The following is a 20,140-nucleotide window of genomic DNA, read 5'->3' as shown; positions in this document are numbered from 1 at the left end:
ATTGTTCGAATCGTCTTCAAATTTCAAACTGCAAAATGCTAGAAAATTTTCGAAATTCGAAAAAATGAAGGAGTTACAGCGTTTTTGGGCTCAAAAACGACCTTGAATTTTACGCCCAAAAAATATTGGTTTTTGCGATATTTTTCACAGAAAACTTTACAGTATTGCTTTATATAGCACCACTACGGAAAGCGATTTTCTTCACGAATCCAACGGTGTTTTCAGAATTTTGAAATTCCCAAAACTAAAGATGTTACATCAATTTCAAACTCCCCTTTATATTTTTTAGCATTTTTCGGATACTAATTACGCGATTTTGAGCTTGTTTTTTGAAGAAAAAACATAGGAGTTGCACTAAACCGAATTTTTTGCCATAATCTTCAATACTGCATACTCAACTCGAAAAATTTTTTCGCATCAAAAATTGAAAATTTTCATAAAATGCTAAAAAATGCAAAAAAAAAATAAAGTGTGAAATTTCAAGTAATTCTGTTTATTGTTCGAATCGTCTTCGAATTTCGAACTGCGGAATGCTAGAAAATTTTCGAAATTCGAAATAATGAAGGAGTTACAGCGTTTTTGGGCTCAAAAACAACCTTGAATTTTTACGCCCAAAAAATATTGATTTTTGCGATGTTCTTCACAGAAAACTTTTCAATATTGCTTCATCTACCACCACTACGGAAAGAGCGTTTATTAACGAATCCAATGTTGTCTCCAGCATATTGAAGTTCGCAAAACTTGGAAAGTTTGCAAACTTACCTAGGTATTTTTAGCATTTTTCGGATAACAATTATTAGATTTTTTGGGTGTAAAAATTCAAAGTAACTTTCAAGGTCTAAAACGCTGTACATCCTTAATTTTTTAGAATTTCGAAAATATTTAAACATTTCGCAGTTCGAAATTCGAAGGCGATTCGCAAAATAAACAGAATTACTTCAAATTTCACATTTTATATTATTTGCAATTTTTTAGCAAAGGCTATTTTCAAAATTTAAAATTTTTCATGCGAAAATTTTTTTTTGAGTTGAGTATACAGCATTGAAGATTATAGCGAAAAATTCGGTTAAGTGCAACTCTTATGTTTTTTATTCAGAAAAAAAGTTCACAAATCGAATTATTGATATCCTAAAATTACAAAAAAATTAACGTCAGTTTGCAAATGCTATAACCTCCCTAGTTTTGCGAACTTCAATATGCTGGAGACATTGGATTCGTGAAGAAACGCTCTTTCCGTAGTGGTGCTGGATAAAGTTATCTGCAAGAGGCATCGCAGAAACCAAAGTTTTTTGGGCGTAAATATTCAAAGTTATTTGCAAGGTCTAAAACGCTGCAACTCCTCCATTTTTTTCGAATTTCAAATATTTAAGCATTCCGCTGTTCAAAATCGAAGACGATTCGCAAAATAAACAGAATTACATCAAACTTAAAATTTTATATTTTTTGCAATTTTTAGCAAAGGCCTGCATACTCAATTTCTCGAGTTGAGTATGCAGTATTGAATATTATGGCTAAAAATTCGGTTTAGTGTAACTCCACGTACATATGTAAATATTTAATTGGTTTGTTGTTTTAATTTTCTTCACGACGAAAAAAAAACAATTCTATTTTTCCCTATAACGGGATAATTAGCACAAAAAACTTCACTCAGATGAGTAAATAGTTGACATTAGTTACTCATGACTGAATTTTATAAAGAAAAAAATATATATCACAATCATTTAATAAAATTTATCAACCTCAATTTTAAGAATTCATAAACTCAAGTATTTAATTTTATTCAAATATTTGTTTGTTTCAGAAATTTCTTTATCAATAAAATGATGATAATGATGATGGGAGTCATTAAAAAATAAGGAAAAACACCTAACATTTTTAAGCTTTGGAATTAACTTTGCCTAGCCTTATGCAACACCCAACATTAATTCAGCATTGTTGCTAGTTTTGGACAAAACCAAATGAAAAACTAGTTTTCAAATTTTGAGTACACTATTTAACACATATAAACATAAAATTACTTAGAAATAAATAATTTACAAAATGAGAAAAAAAATACTATATATATATGTATATATATACAAATCTGGTCTACAAAACAAAGGACTTAGTTAAATAGGAGGATGTATACACGTTCATATGGATGCATTCAACATGATTGCTTTGACCTTGATTAAATATCAGTTTAATCAGTACAATGGAGACGATTTAATCGTCTATTAATATCGTTTCACTCATCGAAGTGACGCTCACAACCTTTTGTGATTTATTGGAATCTGTTCTTGTAGAGTTTAAAATGGGTGCGCGTGTTGACAACTTCAAATCTGTTCCAGACTTAGATTTACGTACAAGCAATGATTTTTGATGCTGAAATGAATAAAAATACAAAAATTTTGTTAAAAAAAAATTATATTACCATAGAAATAGACTATTAATTATTGGCGTATTATTGGAAACAGAAATATGTTCAATGCAAATTATGCCTACAATTTGAAGCCGATCCATTTCGCTGCCTTCTCTTGTTTTTCAATACACTTCACATAATTTTCCTTACTAATTTGAAATGTATACTTTCCCTAAAGAACCCAATTCTGTTAAACGTGCTTGGTGGCACTAAACTGATTGGAGACCTAACTAGCTCTAGACGGTCACTCTTGGGTGTGGTTTCATCCCATCAATCTAGCCCTAAAGGACTGCAACAATTAAAAAATGCAAACACAAGTAAAAACTAAACCAAGCCAACGCACACACATGTTGTGAACCAGGGGTAAGGTGTTTCACCCTGGCCGCCCACCCTGCCATGGCCGCGAAAGTATACCCTTCAAGCGTTTGCAAACCCCATAAACCGCCACAATTTTCCACTTACCTTTTACTCCATCACCCCTTAATGGTTAAACTCTAACACATCATGTTCTTAAAAATCATTTATTAATTAAACCTGAGACTAACAAAATATACATAAATAAGCATTTCTCAAATTATATGACGTTCGTTATGATGACAAAACAAGCTATAGATCGATTCAGTCCATATTGGACACGTATATTGTAGGTCATTGGAAAGCCGTGGTACAAAATATTTTTGCCAAATTAGATGAGAATTGCGCCCTCCAGCGGCTCAAGAAGTCAAGATTCAAGATCGGTTTATATGGCAACAATACCAGATTATGGACCCATTTGAATAATACTTAGCACAGTTGATGGAAGTGATACCAAAACACCACTTGCAAAATTACAGTCAAATCGGATAAAAATTGCGCCCTCTAAAAGCTGAAGAAGTCAAGGTCCCAGATCGGTTTATATAGCAGCTATATCAGATTATGAACTGATTTGCGCCATACTTAAACAGTTGTTGGAAGTGATACTGATGAAACACCACGTGCAAAATTTCAGTCAAATCGGACGAGAATTGGGCCATCTACAGGCTCAAGAAGTCAAGACCCAAGATCGGTTAATATGACAGCTATATCAAAACATGGACCGATTTGGCCCATTTACAATCCCAACCGACCTACACTAATAAGAAGTATTTGTGCAAAATTTCAAGCGTCTAGCTTTACTCCTTCGAAATTTAGATCGACTTAAAATGTCATGACGATCAAGAATATATATACTTTATGGGGTCTTAGACGCCTATTTCGAGGTGTTACAAACAGAATGTCGAAATTAGTATACCGCCGAATTAGTATAAAAAATTTAATGACTGGCCAAAAACAAATAAAATTCTTAATGCCTAAGAAGCGAATATTACACACTTATAAAAGACAAAATCACTAATGGCACAGTTTCGATTTCTGGACTATGGTTTCATAATCCTCAATGTCCTGTGACAGTTGTTCTAACCTGAAGCTATGATTTAAAGGAGCTCCCCAAAATCTTAACAAACAGATTTAAAATTTGATTTAACATCAAGCTTCTAAACACCTTACCAACGACCGGCCAAAAACAAATAAAAAAGACAGAATTGTAAATACAGAGGTTTAACTTTGGCTACCTATACTAAATTTAAAACCTAATTCTAGCGTTATCTAAACACTAATTACTCCTGCCTCTTCTTGGTGTCGTTAGACACACACTATTGTTTGACTGATCAGTGGTGTACTTCTTCTCTTTATGTGTTTTAAAATTTGGTTTCCTGATATATACAAGAGATATATAGATAGATTATCTTTATCCAACTATAATTAATCAAATTCATTCAGATTAATCAAAATTCAACTATATAAGTATAATTTGCTTGGCTTTTTTTATATTTAATTTAATAAAGATATTTTAATTTCGACAATATTTTTGTATCAAATAAGCCTGTAATTTAAAGCACATTTTATATATTTAATCAAATTTCTCAAATCATCCTCTCGTTGGCCGTTCAATATTGATTATTTCATGTTCATATATTATTATTTTCCCAAAGTACAGTAAACGAAACTCTTTTAGCACTGGACAAACTCCTACAAAATGTTGGATATTTTCGATAGCCTGAAAGTTGCAGAAGTTACATAATTTATGGTTATCTTGCACTCCGTATAAATTGTCATTTAAGTTAAGCATCCCGCCTTGCGCCTTTAGAATCCATATGATGTTATCTAAAGTATTCTCATCTGTTATATATGATAGCCCTTTATTATAGTCAAGATGCTTGTAAAACTGTTCTGTTGAGTTTTTATTTCGGATATTACCATGGATGTTTTTCAGTTTTAAAGCCGTTAGCAGGTCAATGCTGAAAGTTTGCCTTTGGTCGAAAATATTTGGCAATTTCGGCCAATTGATATTGAGATCTCTTGCTATATTTCTCAAATCTTTCACTCAAAACGAATTCCTTTCAATTAGGGGTCCAGTTAGCTTCTTTGGCAACCGATTATCGTGATAATCTACCAAAACTTTATTAATATATTTCAAATGTAGACCCATCGTATATATATATGACTTTCTTCAACATTAGTTTCCAACATCAGTGCATAATTTGGCGTATTTTTGGGCAACCGTAATATTTTTTTCATAAAGAAGCATTGAAGTTTGTCTACTTCATCAAAATGTCTGAAACCCCACGATTGAGATGCGTAGCTCTGCTAAGTACACCATCTATTTTATACGTAGACTGATGTGGTTATCCTTCATTATGCCGTTCAAAGTCGAATTAAGAGCATTCTTATCCTGCAAGTTTCTCTTTTCTACATGCTTTTGAAAAATAAGCTTTGGAAATTCAGAGGTAATTTTATCTTCTTCCCCTTTGTAATACAACTTTTCTAGTGAGCTTAATCTTTGACCTCTTCTAAATATTAACATCTGATTTGTTGACATATTGACTGAAAGGTTTCATCTGTTGCAATAGATTTCCAATTTATCAATCTTTCGTTGCATTGTTTCTATATCACCAGAGATAATGCCAATATCATCTGCGTATAGTAAAATTCTCAGATTGATACCATTGCACTGCATTCCCATACCATTGCACCGCATTCCTTCCTCCAGGGTATCATCCAAATCGTTGATGTATAAAGCAAAAAACAGGGGTGATAGCAAACATCCTTTTTTCCTAATATATATACTCTAAATTGCAAATTTTGCCCATGAACATTCCACTAAGGAACAGGGACAAACTTCTCACATATCAATGAGTGCAGTCCGATTCAAGTTTAAGCTCAACGATAAGGGTCCCCATTTTTAAACCGAGTACGAACGGCGTGCCGCTGTGTGATGCCTCTTTAGAGAAAAGTTATTAATGGCATAATACCTCACAAATGTTGCCAGCATTAGGAAGGGAAACCCTAACAGGAGCGATTTCTAGAAATTCCTTTTTCAAAATGTTGAGAATAATCATCACTATATCTATCACTATATCAGTTTGTTTATACGCACTTTGGTTATTTTTTCTTCTTCAGTAACCAAAAAAAAATTTTTTTTAACACCGTTCAACAAAATGTTCTATGTGCACTTGCAACTAAGAGTTCTGCTTATTCGGCCTTTCAATTAAAAATGACTTGATTATCTTCTCAACAAGCTTGGCTTGGCTAAACCACTTCAATATAAGCCATTATCGAAACCTTTCACTTAAATTTTTTTATCCGTTTTCATGTAGCTATCTGCCTATCCTATCTCTCTCTTAATTAATCTCTCTTATCCCGCCCACTTGTTACCACCCTTAATCTCTTATTTTTAACGTATAACAAATTTTAATTTCAATCATAAGATTCGGTAGTCCATTTAAATATTGTGTTTACGCTAACAAAAAATCTATAAGTACCTTCCTTTTTACTAAACGCTTTTAAACAACTACGCATGTCGACGTCATGTGCCATTTGCCAAGAAAAACACATACCAGCGAATCGCAAAAATAATATATTAAAGCTAATCACGATATTATAATACATTTTGTGGACATTTGGAGCCTGGTGGCTTGTATATCGGTTCTATTGTCCATAACTCCTCGCACAAATCGAGTACCAGGCACATATCTTGGGCAATTTTTCCGGCATTAGGATTCCAAAGGAATTGCAATCCCCACGACATTTTCCATGGCAAAAGGCAAAAAAATTACAAGGAACCTGAGGCAAAACCAAAAGAAAACATTACATACAACATCCAAACACGTTCAAGTCATGAAAAGAAATCATGGCCAAATAATCTTGGCACTGGCTGCGGTGCAGGGCCGTATCGACGGTTTAGGCGCCAGACATTTGTAAGGTATTTTGCCATGTAAAGACTTCTTGCCAAAGATGTGTCGGTTTGCGGCACGTCTTTCGGACTCGGCTATAAAAATCATTCAGTTTAATTCGAATCGGATAGCACTCATTGATATTCAAGAAGTTTGCCCCTGTTCCTTAATGGAATGTTCACCGGAAAATTTTCATTAGCACCCAGTCGCAAAATAATTGGGTTCCAAAATTTTAAGGACCTATAGGGCGTTTTAGGACTCCTAGGACCCTTACTACTTATTTAGTTAGAGTGTGAACATCTTTACCCACAATAAACTGGCCATCAGGGCAATGACAACCAGGACGGTAAGGTCACGCTTTCTCCGAGGATGACACAAAACGGTTAAGTCTGACCTACCTAAGGGAGCTCTCTTAGAAGGGATACGCTGTTGGGAATAGATACTCTACAAACGCGTATACATGAACCCTTTGCAAATCCTATCACATAAAATCAAATGAAAAAGTAAACGATCAAACATATGAAAAAAGGTCCAATGATAAAAGTTTTATAATAAATAATAATAAAGGTACAAGAAAAATTAATTAGGAGTAAAAAATATAATAATAAAGTCAACGTCTACATAGATAAAAAATAAAGTAATGGTTTTAGTTATCAGTTGGATTCTTTCTCAAGGTAAAGGTGAGTATGTGTGCGTCACTTCCTTTTCAAAGACATTTAAATTCAAAATTGTTGGATGTGTTCAAGCGGTGGTGTCTTTGGCTATCACCAAAACAAAACGTATTGCCGTATTCAGGAGTAGCTTTCGCTTTCCAAAAACAATTGGGAGATTTCCCCTAATTTGGGCAACCTAGTGGCAACAATTGCCCACCTCTGGATTTTTCATCCAACCAAACGGCTCGGTCTGGATGCAATGGGACTAAATTTCCTCTCCCGCCTTTTTATGGGCACAATAATAAAAAAAACGGCCTACCTTTTAACAGCCCGATGAAAAAGGTGGCGTTTGCGGGAATCACCGTTTACTATGGGTTTCCAAATAGGAGGAAATCACACTTGGGCTTAACTCAGCCACTTGCCTCAAAATAAGCGTTGCCTCCAGGAGGCTTTATTTTATCTTATTTGGTGTATTTACTTATTTCCCACAGTGTTGTTAACCAGCAAATCAACTTACTTCGAAACACAAGACACCCACTGGAATATTCTAAATAATACCAAAGAAAACCTTTTCTTCAATGACCGTTGTTCAAGCTTTATTAAAATAACCAACACTAACCTCTTTTGTAATACCCAAATCTTAGGTAAGATATCACACACTTTCCTTCTCCACTGACGCCAAAATGCCTAATTAACCCTCTTTTATTACTTCATTCTCACTCAATCATAAAAATTAGCCATCTTGAGTCAATAGACATATTGACTTTATTGCATTAACATTGGTTTTAAAACATTCGTAAACTTTTACCCGTCATTTGGGCGCCCTGGTAGCCGAATTGGTAGTGTGCTGGGAGTACCAGTGCAGGGGTCGTGGGTTCGATTCCCGCCAGAGGCCTTAGTCTGTCGCTACTGTGGTATCACAATGGACTTAAAATTGTTTAAGTGTGTCTGTAAAGGACTGCCACTCTTACCTAACCTAACCTTTTAACTCACATTTCAATTCTCTTAAATCATTTGTATTTGTAGCGGTTAATTTATATGAATGAAAACCGCTTTATCGTCGTATAGCGGCCCAACAACAATCTCAGTAATTCGCCATATACAATGGCAAATTACATACACACTGGCAACTCTACGCGTCAGCTGGGCAAAAACCATCTGTTTACATCATGGCTCTTGGCATAAGTTAATATCGTTCCATCGTATCTCCGCAATTTCCTCCCCTATTTCCAGGTACTGGGAACCCTGCTGCGGTGGCCTGCCTGATGGTGTGATTGGGGGTTCCTGAAACCCATGTTTTTCATCAAACCTGAAATCACTTGTATCAGGTCTGCAATCTTCCCCTAGCCTGTAAGAATGTGATCCAGTAATTTACCATTTCAACGAGGGACATTAAGAACAACAACAAGTAAAAAACAAAAAAAAAACAACAACATCAATTTTTTCTTTCAAAGTGCACTATTTGTCAACGAGTTTTGGTTGTGTGTGTGTATTATAGTTAAAAACCATAAGACACAAACAACGAAAAATGGCGCGAACTAGAAAGATACACAAAATCGGAGTTGCACTAATCACTGATTTTGACGGATATTGCATTTAATATTTTGTTGTTGGGCAACTGTCACTACCTGTAAATGAATATTCTTAGGCATATCATGGGCATATTGGGGTGTCCCGCAACAAAATCATTTCGAAAAAAAGCAATAAAAAATTGCGCTTTTGGCAAGTGATCTTAATTAGCGACATAAGCTGACCCAAATGTATGTAGATAACTTTATTCCAGTATAAATTATAGAAACAATTTTAAACTTCTTGTTTGTACCTAATAGACACGGCATATGAAGACAATTCTTGTTGATAATGCGGAACGCAAGCCACATCAGGTATTTGGACACAGAATTTTTGGCGGATCATTTGGCAGCTATGCAAAGATTTTCCTTTTTACAAAAGGATATTCTTTACAAAATACATATATATGATTTTTTGTTTGTTTCTCTTTCGAGAAAGTCCCAAAATACTTGGCGTCACATTTGACAGCTCTTACACGTTCTCCCCACATGCCACAGCAATTTGCGATAAAGTGCAGACAAAGAAACCTTGTTGACCACGTTCCACGCAGTGGAAAAATATTCAGATCTGTCAGAATGCCGCCCTCAGAACTGCGACGGGCTATCTCCTCAGTTCTCATGTACACCACCTCCATCAGGAGACAAAGATCCTACCAGTGCAAAGATATAACTACATGCTGCCTAAGCAATACTTTTTGGGCTGTTATCGTAGAGACCATCCAAACCATCATCTTGTGGATAGATATCCACCGCCCAGAAGCCTTAGGGTAGATCTAAATGATCTAGAGCGTGAGGTTCTGCACTACAAGAGAGAACCTCTAGATCAAGCGGCATACCAAAGGTCTAGACAACATTCATGCAGACACGGTAGCAGATGCGGTAAATGGCTACCGGGTGAATGTGGTCCTTGGAGAACGACCGCCTCCCATTGCACCCGAAGAAATTGACCTCCCCCGGCAAACCAGAGTCGTTCTGGCTCAATGACGTTTCGGGAGATGCAGCCGCCTCAACTCCTGTGGAGGTTGCGATCCTCATCAAGCTCCTGTAAGTGAGCAAGCGCGTTCCGGTCCAAAGGACCGATCGCCAAGAAAACAGGGCGGTTATTTAATGGCGCCAATAACTCGCCTTGTCATATCGAACATCATGAGCACTCAGTTTTGTGCAAGAACCGGTGCTGCGCGGCATCCCACTGATACCGCTGACTGTCCGCAACTGCCGTAGCAGCTACCCCACATGAAGCATTACACTATCCGCAAACTGTGGACGCAATCAACACCACACAAATCGGACCTCAATGTTCCAGACTGTGTGGTGCTCACAGCTATCCCGTGGCGTTGGTAAAATACTTATAATTAGAACTTGTTAGGCTCTAAAATGCCTGATTTCGGAAACCCCTCGGAAATAGCGGTTCTTAGCATTCCTTTTCATATATCGACTGCCTTTTTTACTACATACTGCTCTAATACCATTACCACTGTTTTATCTATGTTGCCATTATCTTTGACATGTCACTCCTGAGCATAGAGTATACATATAAAGAATCCCTAAAGTGAATACTTACATTTTGTAATTGCACCTCCTTACTGGCCGCCATAAACTTCCAATCACCTGGTAGTGTATTTCTCTGCGATATTTTCTGCATATGTCTGTGGAATAATGTCAATGAATGATGGCATAAGAAGAAATGTCAAAGTGATTTTTTTTTATCTTACTCACTTGTTAAGATAGTTCTGTACAGCAGTTAGTCCCATAAGTTTTAAAATGCCAACAGATGGTACTTTCACATAAAATTCTTCTAAAACACGTTTCGCTACGAACTTGTAGTCTGTATATTTTGAAGAAATTATATAACCATATTGGATGTGGCGTGGTAGTGCTACCGAACTTTCGCTAGGGTTATCTTCGTTGTTCTTTTTCTGTTGAGAAGACGTGCTTGCCAGCCCAGACATTGTTTTTCCCCCCACTTGGAAGCGATTATTATTCAACTGTATATTTGGTGGTTTACCAGTGGGTGATGTTAATAATTTCGCACCTACGCTTCCGACTTCATTATTTTTGTTATGCTGACCCACTACCAATGGTGCAGACGGCCTAACGCTTATTCCAGTGTTCTGGTTAATTCTTTGGGATGGCGTAGCCCCAAAAGATTTTACACTTGTTATGGCCAGGCCAGATATGGAGGAGTTATTCAAATTGCTAGAACACGAGGAAGATATTAGCCTATTATTCGATGTTACTGTGCTTGTTGCAGAGGACGCTGGTGTTAGCGGTTGCGAAGTGGGCAATGTTTTTCTTGTATATGTTACCGCCGTAGGTGCTGCAGATGTGCTTGAGTTAGCTACACTTGACGTCGCGCTTGACGCCAACGGTGTTATGGTTACTGATCTAGCTACCATGGGAAGAGTTTTGGCAGTTTGCACCAAGGGCTTCGGTGCTATTTTTATATTTGATGTTGTTGGTGTTGTTAGAAGTTTGGCAGGTGCCATCTTCGATGCAGGAATAGTTGTTATATTGGTTATTTTAATTGGATTTATGGTATTTAGAACTTTCTTTGGTAATGTATTGTTCGATTGGCTATTTACAGCTATTTTGACATTGGAGGTGTTGGTGGATGTTGAAGTCGATGTTGATGTTTTTATGGTTGGCAATTTATTGTATATTTGCGGAGGTTTGCCCGCAACTGGGTTAGAGTTTGGCATTGAAGATCCAAGTTTAACAAATTTATATGGTGCATTATTGGAGCTTTTTACAAGGAACTTGGGATTCTTAACTCTTTGGGCGGAATTTAAATTTGATGTTGTTGCCGAAGACACAGAGGTGGGTGGGGCGGGTGTAGGCGTAACTTTTATAGGCGGAGCTGCCGTGGGTTTGATGACAATTGAGGCCGCTGGCTCATCTTCTCCACCATCAACGAAACTAACGTCGAATACTAAGGGCTTTGCAACGTTCACATTATCCTCCTTATTTGACAATTGTTGTTGGGGCTGTTGCTTGTGGAGAGCATCATGGGAACTGTCCAAAATTTTAGTAATTGTGGTAGAACCAATTGTAGACACAGCCTTGAGAGTTCCCAGTGTTTGATTTACTTGAATATCTTGTATATTATCGGGCAGTATTTTGTTTATAACAGCGTTAACGGCTATGTTCTGGGTTGTTCTGTCATAGGAATCGCGACAGACTACAGAAACCCGACGTCTCTTTTGAGCGGATGGTGCATGAGTTTCAGAAGGCATATTTGCAATATTTGGAGATATTAGAGATTGATTTGTTAAATTTACTGATGTGACTGCGGATGGTGAGGGCGCTGGCGGCGGCGATAGAAGCGTCTGGGAAGCTGTTGGCAGTGTTGATGGCACCGGCGATTGTGACATGAATGTAGATGAGCATATTGCATTTTGGGATGCTGCTGTGGTAATAGGCACATTATTTGATGCAAAAAATGAAGATGTGCTATTCGTTCCACCAACAACAGCTGCCATTCCTATAGCTGAGCTAAGCTGAGATGACTGCTGTGACGTAGTCGTCACCACCATAGGTATTTGTACAAGCGGTTTAATAATCGTATTAGTGTGTGGTATCTTTATACCAGTCGCTTGTAGTCCATTAGTAGGGGTGCTACGAGAATTACTTAGAGTTTGAATGGGTGGAGGTCCTGGCAGTGAATTAGATTGTGATATAATGGATATATCGGAATCATTGTTCGCAGATGCTATGGTAAAATTATAGCGACCCACTTGGGGTTTTTCCTGCAACTGCTGCACTGACGGTGCCTCAGGTACTTTAGCAGCACTTGCCGACACATCATCAATTATCATACAATCGTCTTCATCATCATCATTATCATCCTCGTTCTGTACCATGATATCAGAGCTGGTATTGTTGTTTGCTAGTAGTGTGCTGCTCTCCAATTCATTCAATTTGGAGGTTTCTATTTCAAAGTGTGTCTGGCCATTCATTTGTAATAGCCAAAAGGCTTTTGTTCGTTCCTCCAAAGATTTTTGAATGTTGTGTTTAACCTGATACATTTCTCTAAGCATCATTACTCCGTCAACACTCTGCAAAAGTATTAGAGTGGGAGCTTTCATATCCATATTAAGAGGACCAAAATAGATTTTTTTTCCCGATTTGGGTGTTACAAACGCATCGAATGGAGCATTTTTGAAAAATTGTAATTTTACAATTTTATGCTTTTGCTTAGCAAAATTGATGACCTTTTGTATACGATCCAAAGATACTAGGTCTCGAAACTCCGGAACAAAAATATGCGAAAAATCATTGTGCAGATCTAACACTAACCACTTGTGATTGTTTTTGTGCACTTCTGGCAGATGAATTTCATCGATATCACAGGGAGTAACTTTTCTAAACTCGATATTCGAGCTCATTTTGGAATATGCCTCCATTTTAGGTGAAATATCATTGGATGCCATATCAATGGTGGCTTTACGTTTTCGGGGATTATTTTGAGGGCTATTGGAAATTTGCATAGTATTTGTAGTGTTGGCTGGCAAAGTGGCCGGCGGTACGGGTGAGGCTTGAACAGATGGGTTTGGAATTTGTGGAACAACTGTAGGCTGTTGTTGTATCGGGTAAGGTGGTGGTGGTTGTGGTGCGGCTATAACTGGATTTGTGGGCAGAAGAATTTGCATTTGCTGTACTTGATATGGTGGCGGAGGAATAGTTGTTAAATTTTGTGTGACAATTTGGGGGAATGTGATAATGTGATTTGGTACAGCATCCGTCAATGGAGTAATTATTTGTGATACTTGTGGTGAGATACTTGTAGCGGTGTTACGTTTATGGGCTAGTTGTTCCCTTTTCTTTTCTTCCTTTTGCCTTTGCTTCACCAAGGAGGTACATAAAACGTTAATTTTTTTAGTCAAAGTTGGATGAGTTTCGGGTGTAGGCTTATTGCAAGCCATAGACGGATCGGCTTTAAGGAAACCTTTTACCACCCAATACGTGGGTTTACCCTGCATAACAACTGCCAGTTTAGTGGTTTTTTCGTTGCGTACATTCTGCAGAAGCATTCTACCCATTAAGGGTACTCTTTCGGGTTTCAAAGCTGTTATATTAACCACGCCCATAGCTTCACAAACCATTGGCATCATATTTCGAATTGTTGCCACTAGATAGGTGCCTTCCTTTGATTTTACTTGCCAAATGAAAGCAAATCCTTGGCAATAAGCATCCAAAAAGTTTGACCATTTCATAATACATAGAATATCAGCATTTGGGGAAGGGATTATATGACTTTCACGCTTCAAAGCAAAGTCAACGTCTTGCATTTTCTTACTAACCAATGTATTCATAGTCCGAATGACACTGTTGTAGACATCACGAAGATTATCGGCATCTACATTACCTGGCATTTGATTACCCAATGCGGTGGGACCATGATTAGCATGCATTGCCATTGTTTCCTGTGGGGCATTCGAATGATCTGTTTCATTAAACGCTTGAGAGTTTACTGATGTTGCTGACGTTAGATCCGCCAAATGTTGTTGAAGTCTTTGCACATCCGAAGGAGAACCCAGCGCTTTACAGGTATTGGCCTTTGCATTTAACGAAAAACAGTTGGAAATTTTCGGCATAACTGGTTCTTGTCTATCTTCGTTGGCCATGATGTCGTTTGATGTTGAGGAAAATTTACTTTCGCCAATATTCATACTTGAAAGGGTACCAAAAGCCTTAACCGTTATAACCGAATCATGAGCGGCATCAGTTTTATTGGTTTCGTCTTTCGTATAAAGTTTTTTATCTTTCGTATCATCTTCATCATCATCCAAAAGGTTAACAAAAGCTTGGACCTGTTGTTTGTTTTCGTCAGAGAATTTTTTCTCATCTTTCGTATGGCATTCCAGCAAAGTTTTGTTAGTCTTCTCATCTGCCCTGGGTGCAAGCAAAATTGACTTTACTTCCTGAGGTTTTTCCTCGTCTCTTCCCTTTACCACAGTCAATTTGCTTTCTTGTTGTTTCCGTGTCTTTTCATTATCCGCTTTATGATAATAGACAGATCTCATGACATGCTCGTTGAGTAGCAATCGGTTTTTCTCCGTTTCGTTCTCTTTAATATATTTCAAAACATTCAATCTTCTCTTGCGATTGCAGTATAAAAACATGCGTCTGGGTATAGGTATTTGCCGCCGGCAGCATTCCGGCCTTGAGGCATAAAAACGTTCGCGCACATCTTCAATACTACGTCTGGGTCTTTCCCTTTCTGTTCTGCTTTGCTCCTCTAGAAGGGCTTCTTGTTCTGATGCTGGTTCCAGTAATTCATTTTCTGATTTTTCACCGTCTTCCGCTGGAATACGAGTAGTCTTAACAGCCTCTTCCTTATTAATGCGCGGGCGTTCTTTGTTGCGTCGTGACGGAGGTGTGGCCTCCAACTTTGTATTTATATCATTATCATCTGATTCCTCCCCATCGGTGTATTTCTTTTTCTCCACCTTTTCAAAGGTATAACGGGCTTTAGTGCTGATCTTGTAATCTATTTCCCATTGGGGTTCGTCTTCCCCGTGCTCTATGGTTGTATTGTTTTCGTCTTTTTCAATAACCATCGGCTTGCCTTCCAAGCTTCGGCCTTTGCAGAAACATTTGTATAAATTATGTATCATGCACCATGGAGCCACATTGTCCATATTTTCAAGCCGTACTAAATTTACCGTACAATGTTTCAATTGTTCCAATATTGTATCTTGAATATAGACAGGCTCCCTGAATTCCTTTATATCAACGGCCAAATGTTTTTCATTGTCTATGGTAGTCAAAGCTGTCTTCTTTGGGGATTGTTTTCGCGCCTCTTCATCCGTTTCATCCTCGTAGTATTCATAACGTTTTGGCGCTTTGGTGCATCTACGTTTTTTATCATTGTTAGTTTCGTTAATAAGCAATGTTTCGTTTTCGGTAAGCACAACGGTGGATGTGAATTCCTTTTCCATGCGGGCCAAACGAGCGGTGGCTTTGCGTCGTAACATAAATGCATCCTCTGTCGTTATAGTTCGACCCTGGAATAGAAGCAAACAATTTATGAACATTTTTGACAAAACAGAAAAAAATTCATAAGCTTCTGACTGAATCTGATGATAAGGTTAGGTCACACTCTAACTTGAGACAATATATGATCTATTATGATTTTTCTGTTGCTTATTTGGTCAGTCGTTTGTTACTTTGCAGAAATATGCTTTGTTTTGGAAATTATGGTAGAAGTTGGCTCGCAAAATTTTCCGAAGATAGGTATACGGGAGAACTATTTCAGATTATGGAGCCTTTAGGATAATTTTTGAAGTCCATAGAAAGTCCAAGGAAAGCTGATTTGGGAGCTATGCAAAATTGTGGACGGAATTATATGGGGTTAAAAGTAGTTGGGGCCATCGTAGCGCAGAGGTTAACTTGTTCGCCTTATGTCTCATAGATTAGGTTAGGTTACACTCTTATCAGAGAATATGTGATCTATGATGGTTTTTCTGTTGCTTATTTGGTCAGTCGTTGGTCAATATGCAGAAATATCCTTTCTGTCTCTGCCATCAGACCTAGTGTTCGATATAAAAGCCATAATAGATGTTAGATTTATGTTTTACCATACTTGGAATCGAATTTGAAAGTTATGGCAGAAATTGACACCCAAAATTATGCGGAGATTGGTATACGGGAGAACTCTTCCAGATTCTGGAGCCTTTCAGTTCATTTTTGGAATGTCCATAAAAATTCCAAACAAAAAGATCCAAATTGAATGAAAGCTAATTTGGGAGCTTTGTAACATTATGGACGGATTTTAATAATATCTTCTGTTAATGGTAGATAGGAAGTCATCGTAGCGAAGAGGTTCGCATGTCCCCCTATAACGCCGAAGACCTGGCTTCGAATCATGGTGAGAACCTCAGAAAAAATTGTCAGCGGTGGTTATAATGCTGGCGACATTTGTTATGTACTATGCAATGTACGAGGGCTGCTATATAAGTTTCTGGCCTAGAACACCTATGTTTTGCCAGCGCAAATCTGACATTTACATGGGAAAGTTTGACATTTCGTACTGAGAACTAGAAATGTGCACGTTAGTCGTGAGTAGTCGTGTCACGCGCGAATCAAACGTGAGTCACGTGATTCGTGAGTGAGATACAAATCTAAGAAGATTGCCACATTTTCGCATACTTTTCGCCGACATTTGCAAAAAAAAATATTATTCGATTCATGGAAAAATATTGTGTTAACCGTGATTCACAAGTTTTTCGAGTCATGATATTTCTCGTGAGTCGTGTGTGAGTAAAAATGTTTATCTCGTGAACGTGCGTGAACGTGAGTCGACATAAAAAAGTCGTGAGTGAATAATTTATTGTCTCGTGAGCGTGACCATGAGTGAAAAATCATTCACATGCACATCTCTACTCAGAACGTTTAGACCAGTGTCGGCCACATGTGGCAGTGTGCGTAATATTTCCAAGCCCATTGGCTTACGTTCTTGTACACGTACACAAATTTGTACACGTACACAAATTTATACAAAAAATACACAAAAAAAGGAAATAACTCCTGAACATTTTTGTGCGACAATTTTTAACAACTTTCGACGTAGACTACATGAAAAAAGTGGATTGAAGAACTTCAAACTTTGTATGGCCATGAGCCACCATCCTACAGCACTGAAAAACTGGTTTAATGAAATCAGTCATGGTAGATGGTCCAAAAACGGCCGTTGTAGATATATATGGGAGCTATATCTAAATCTGAACCGATATCTATGAAATTCACCAGTTATGTGGGGAGTCATAAGAAAATCTCTTGTGTAAAAATTCGTGAGAATGGATGAACAAATGACGACGTTATTACAATCGGACCAACATCGAGAGAGATGAGGTACCAGATTAATTAATTTGTATCCCTTACAAATGTGGCTGTCCTAAAATTTCCTTTGTAGTGTAGTAAGGTGACAAAATAAGGAACATTTTGAGGCATAATTAAAAAAATCGGAATGGGCTAAAGGGTCAAAATTTTTATGAAAAAGAGCTTGTCGTGCATAATTTTCCCGCACATTAAGATAAAAATGTGTGGTCAATGATTTTCATCCCCAGAAAATGTTATTGAAGCGTTTGGAGGTATTTCAATCAGTGTTGCCATTTTTGGTAGGTTTCTACCAAAATTGGTAGGTTTTTTTCTCTTTTGGTAGGTTGGTAGGTTGACCTTAATTTTGGCAGGTTTTTCCCACTAATCAATACCAAGCAAATTATTGACAAAATCTCCGCGGATAACTCAAAATGTTCCACTTTCTTCCGTTTCGGTGTATTTATTCAGTGTATGCTGAATGAAACCATTTTCTTAAAATCAGTACCACTTTGACCACGAGCTTGGAGTTTCAAACAAAATCATGTGATATAATTATTGCAAAATGCACATTTTGCCCATGAACATTGCACTAAGGAACAGGGGCAAACTTCTCACATATCAATGAGTTCAGTCCGCTTCAAGTTTAAGCTCAATGATAAGGGGCCTCCTTTTTATAGCCGAGTCCGAACGACGTTCCGCAGTGCGACACCTCTTTAGAGAGAAGTTTTACATGGCATAGTACCTCACAAATATTGCCAGCTTTAGGAGGGGAAAACCACCGCTGAAAATTTTATCTGATGGTCTTGCCAGGGTTCGAACCCAGGCGTTCAGCGCCATATGCGGACATGCTAACCTCTGTGCTACGGTGGCCTCCAATATAATTATTATAACCCTTTAATAACCCGTCGGTGGTCTAATACTATTAAAGGGATCGCACTATTTGAAATTAAAAAAAAAAAAAAAAAAAAACAATTAAAATGTTGCTATATTCGGCCGGGCCGAATCTTGGGATATATAAGATATATCTTGTTATATACAGATTTTGACCGTACTTGGTACGGTTGTTGAGTGTCACAAGATAAGGGCTCAAGAAGTCAAATCGGGCGAGGTTATATGAGATTTAGGCCGTACATAGTTGTTAGGAGTCATAACAGAACACTATGTGCAAAATTTCAGCCAAATCGGACAAAAATTGCGGCTTCCAGGGACTCAAGAAGTGAAATTGGGAGATTGGTTTATATGGGAGCTATATCAGGTTAATGATCGATTTCAACCGTTCTCGGCACAGTTGTTTTAAATCATAACAGAATACCGCATGCAAAATGTCAGCTAAATCGGATGAAAAAAGAGGCTTCCAGGAGCTCAAGAATTCAAATCGGGAGATCGGTTTATATTGGAGGTATGTCAGGTTATAGAACGATTCGGACCGTACTTGGCACGATTGTTGGAAGTCATATCAGAACACTATGTGCGCAATTTCAGCCAAATTGGACGAAAATTTAGGCTTCCAGGGGCTCAAGATATGAAATCGGGAGATCGCTTTGTATGGGAGCTATACCCAAATCTGAAACGATGTAGCCCCAACGACCAACATCAGTATTAAGTATCTGTGTCAAATTTCAAGCGGCTAGCTTTACGCGTTCGACCGCTATCGTGATTTCGACAGACGGACGGACAAGGTAAATCGACTCAAAAAATTGAGACGATCAAGAATATATACTTTATGGTAACACCTCAATATTTCGAGGTGTTACAAACGGAATGACTAGATTTGTATACCCCCATCCTATAGTGGTGGAGGTATAGTCTGATATTGACTACAACTGATACAAGGGTCAAGGGATCTGGACCAAATTTCGTAAATGCGGGGTAAAAATTCGGCTTTCGTCCAATTGCCTTCAATAGGAAGATCAGGTTTTATGGCAGCTACACACAATGGTGGACAGATCTGGCCCATGCTCGTATGCTGAGGGGTACAATGCAACTCACTTTATTGGCAGAAATGGGTACTAAATCCGGAAACAGTTTTATCCAACATTGTTGTTCATGGATATCGGGGCAAAATAAAATTTTTATAAATTCAAGAATTCTTATTGGGACATCGTTATAATGGGTGCTATATCCATATAGCACCCAGCATGAAAAACAATAAAATCGTTTTTTGATGATAAAAATTCGTATTTTCATGATAAGGCCAGAAATTTATAAAGCAGCTCTTGCAAAAACTTCTCCTCAAAGAGTTGTCGCACTACGGCACGCCCTTCGGACTCGGTAATAAAAAGTAGGTTATTATCTAAATGATAAGCTTAAATCAGACAGCTCTCATTGACATGTGAGAAGTTTTCCCCATGTTCCCTAAGGGAATGTTCATGGCCAAATTTGCAATGGTTGTAGGTTTAGATCTTCCTATGCAAAATGTAAACTTATAACTGAAACTCAGATCGGAAG

General features: G+C 37.7%; 1 protein-coding gene across 3 annotated transcripts in view; it reads right to left on the bottom strand.

Moving 5' to 3' along the window:
* Positions 1 to 1,740: 1,740 nt before the first annotated feature.
* The window catches only part of LOC106085642 (uncharacterized), a 41,470-nt gene continuing 23,070 nt past the window's right edge, over positions 1,741 to 20,140 (bottom strand). For all 3 annotated transcript variants that reach the window (XM_013249965.2, XM_013249964.2, XM_013249963.2), the window contains exons 5-7: positions 10,589 to 15,879; positions 10,434 to 10,518; positions 1,741 to 2,364 (exon numbers count right to left, since the gene is read on the bottom strand). In XM_013249965.2, coding sequence (XP_013105419.2) covers positions 2,206 to 2,364; positions 10,434 to 10,518; positions 10,589 to 15,879 — 5,535 coding nt within the window. In that variant the 3' untranslated portion in view covers positions 1,741 to 2,205. The remainder of the gene's footprint in view (positions 2,365 to 10,433; positions 10,519 to 10,588; positions 15,880 to 20,140) is intronic.

The sequence above is a fragment of the Stomoxys calcitrans genome, chromosome 5 (genome assembly GCF_963082655.1).
Source record: "Stomoxys calcitrans chromosome 5, idStoCalc2.1, whole genome shotgun sequence".
Taxonomy (NCBI): domain Eukaryota; kingdom Metazoa; phylum Arthropoda; class Insecta; order Diptera; family Muscidae; genus Stomoxys; species Stomoxys calcitrans.
The sequence above is the reverse complement of the archived record's forward strand: the minus strand, read 5'-3'. Positions and strand labels throughout refer to the sequence as shown.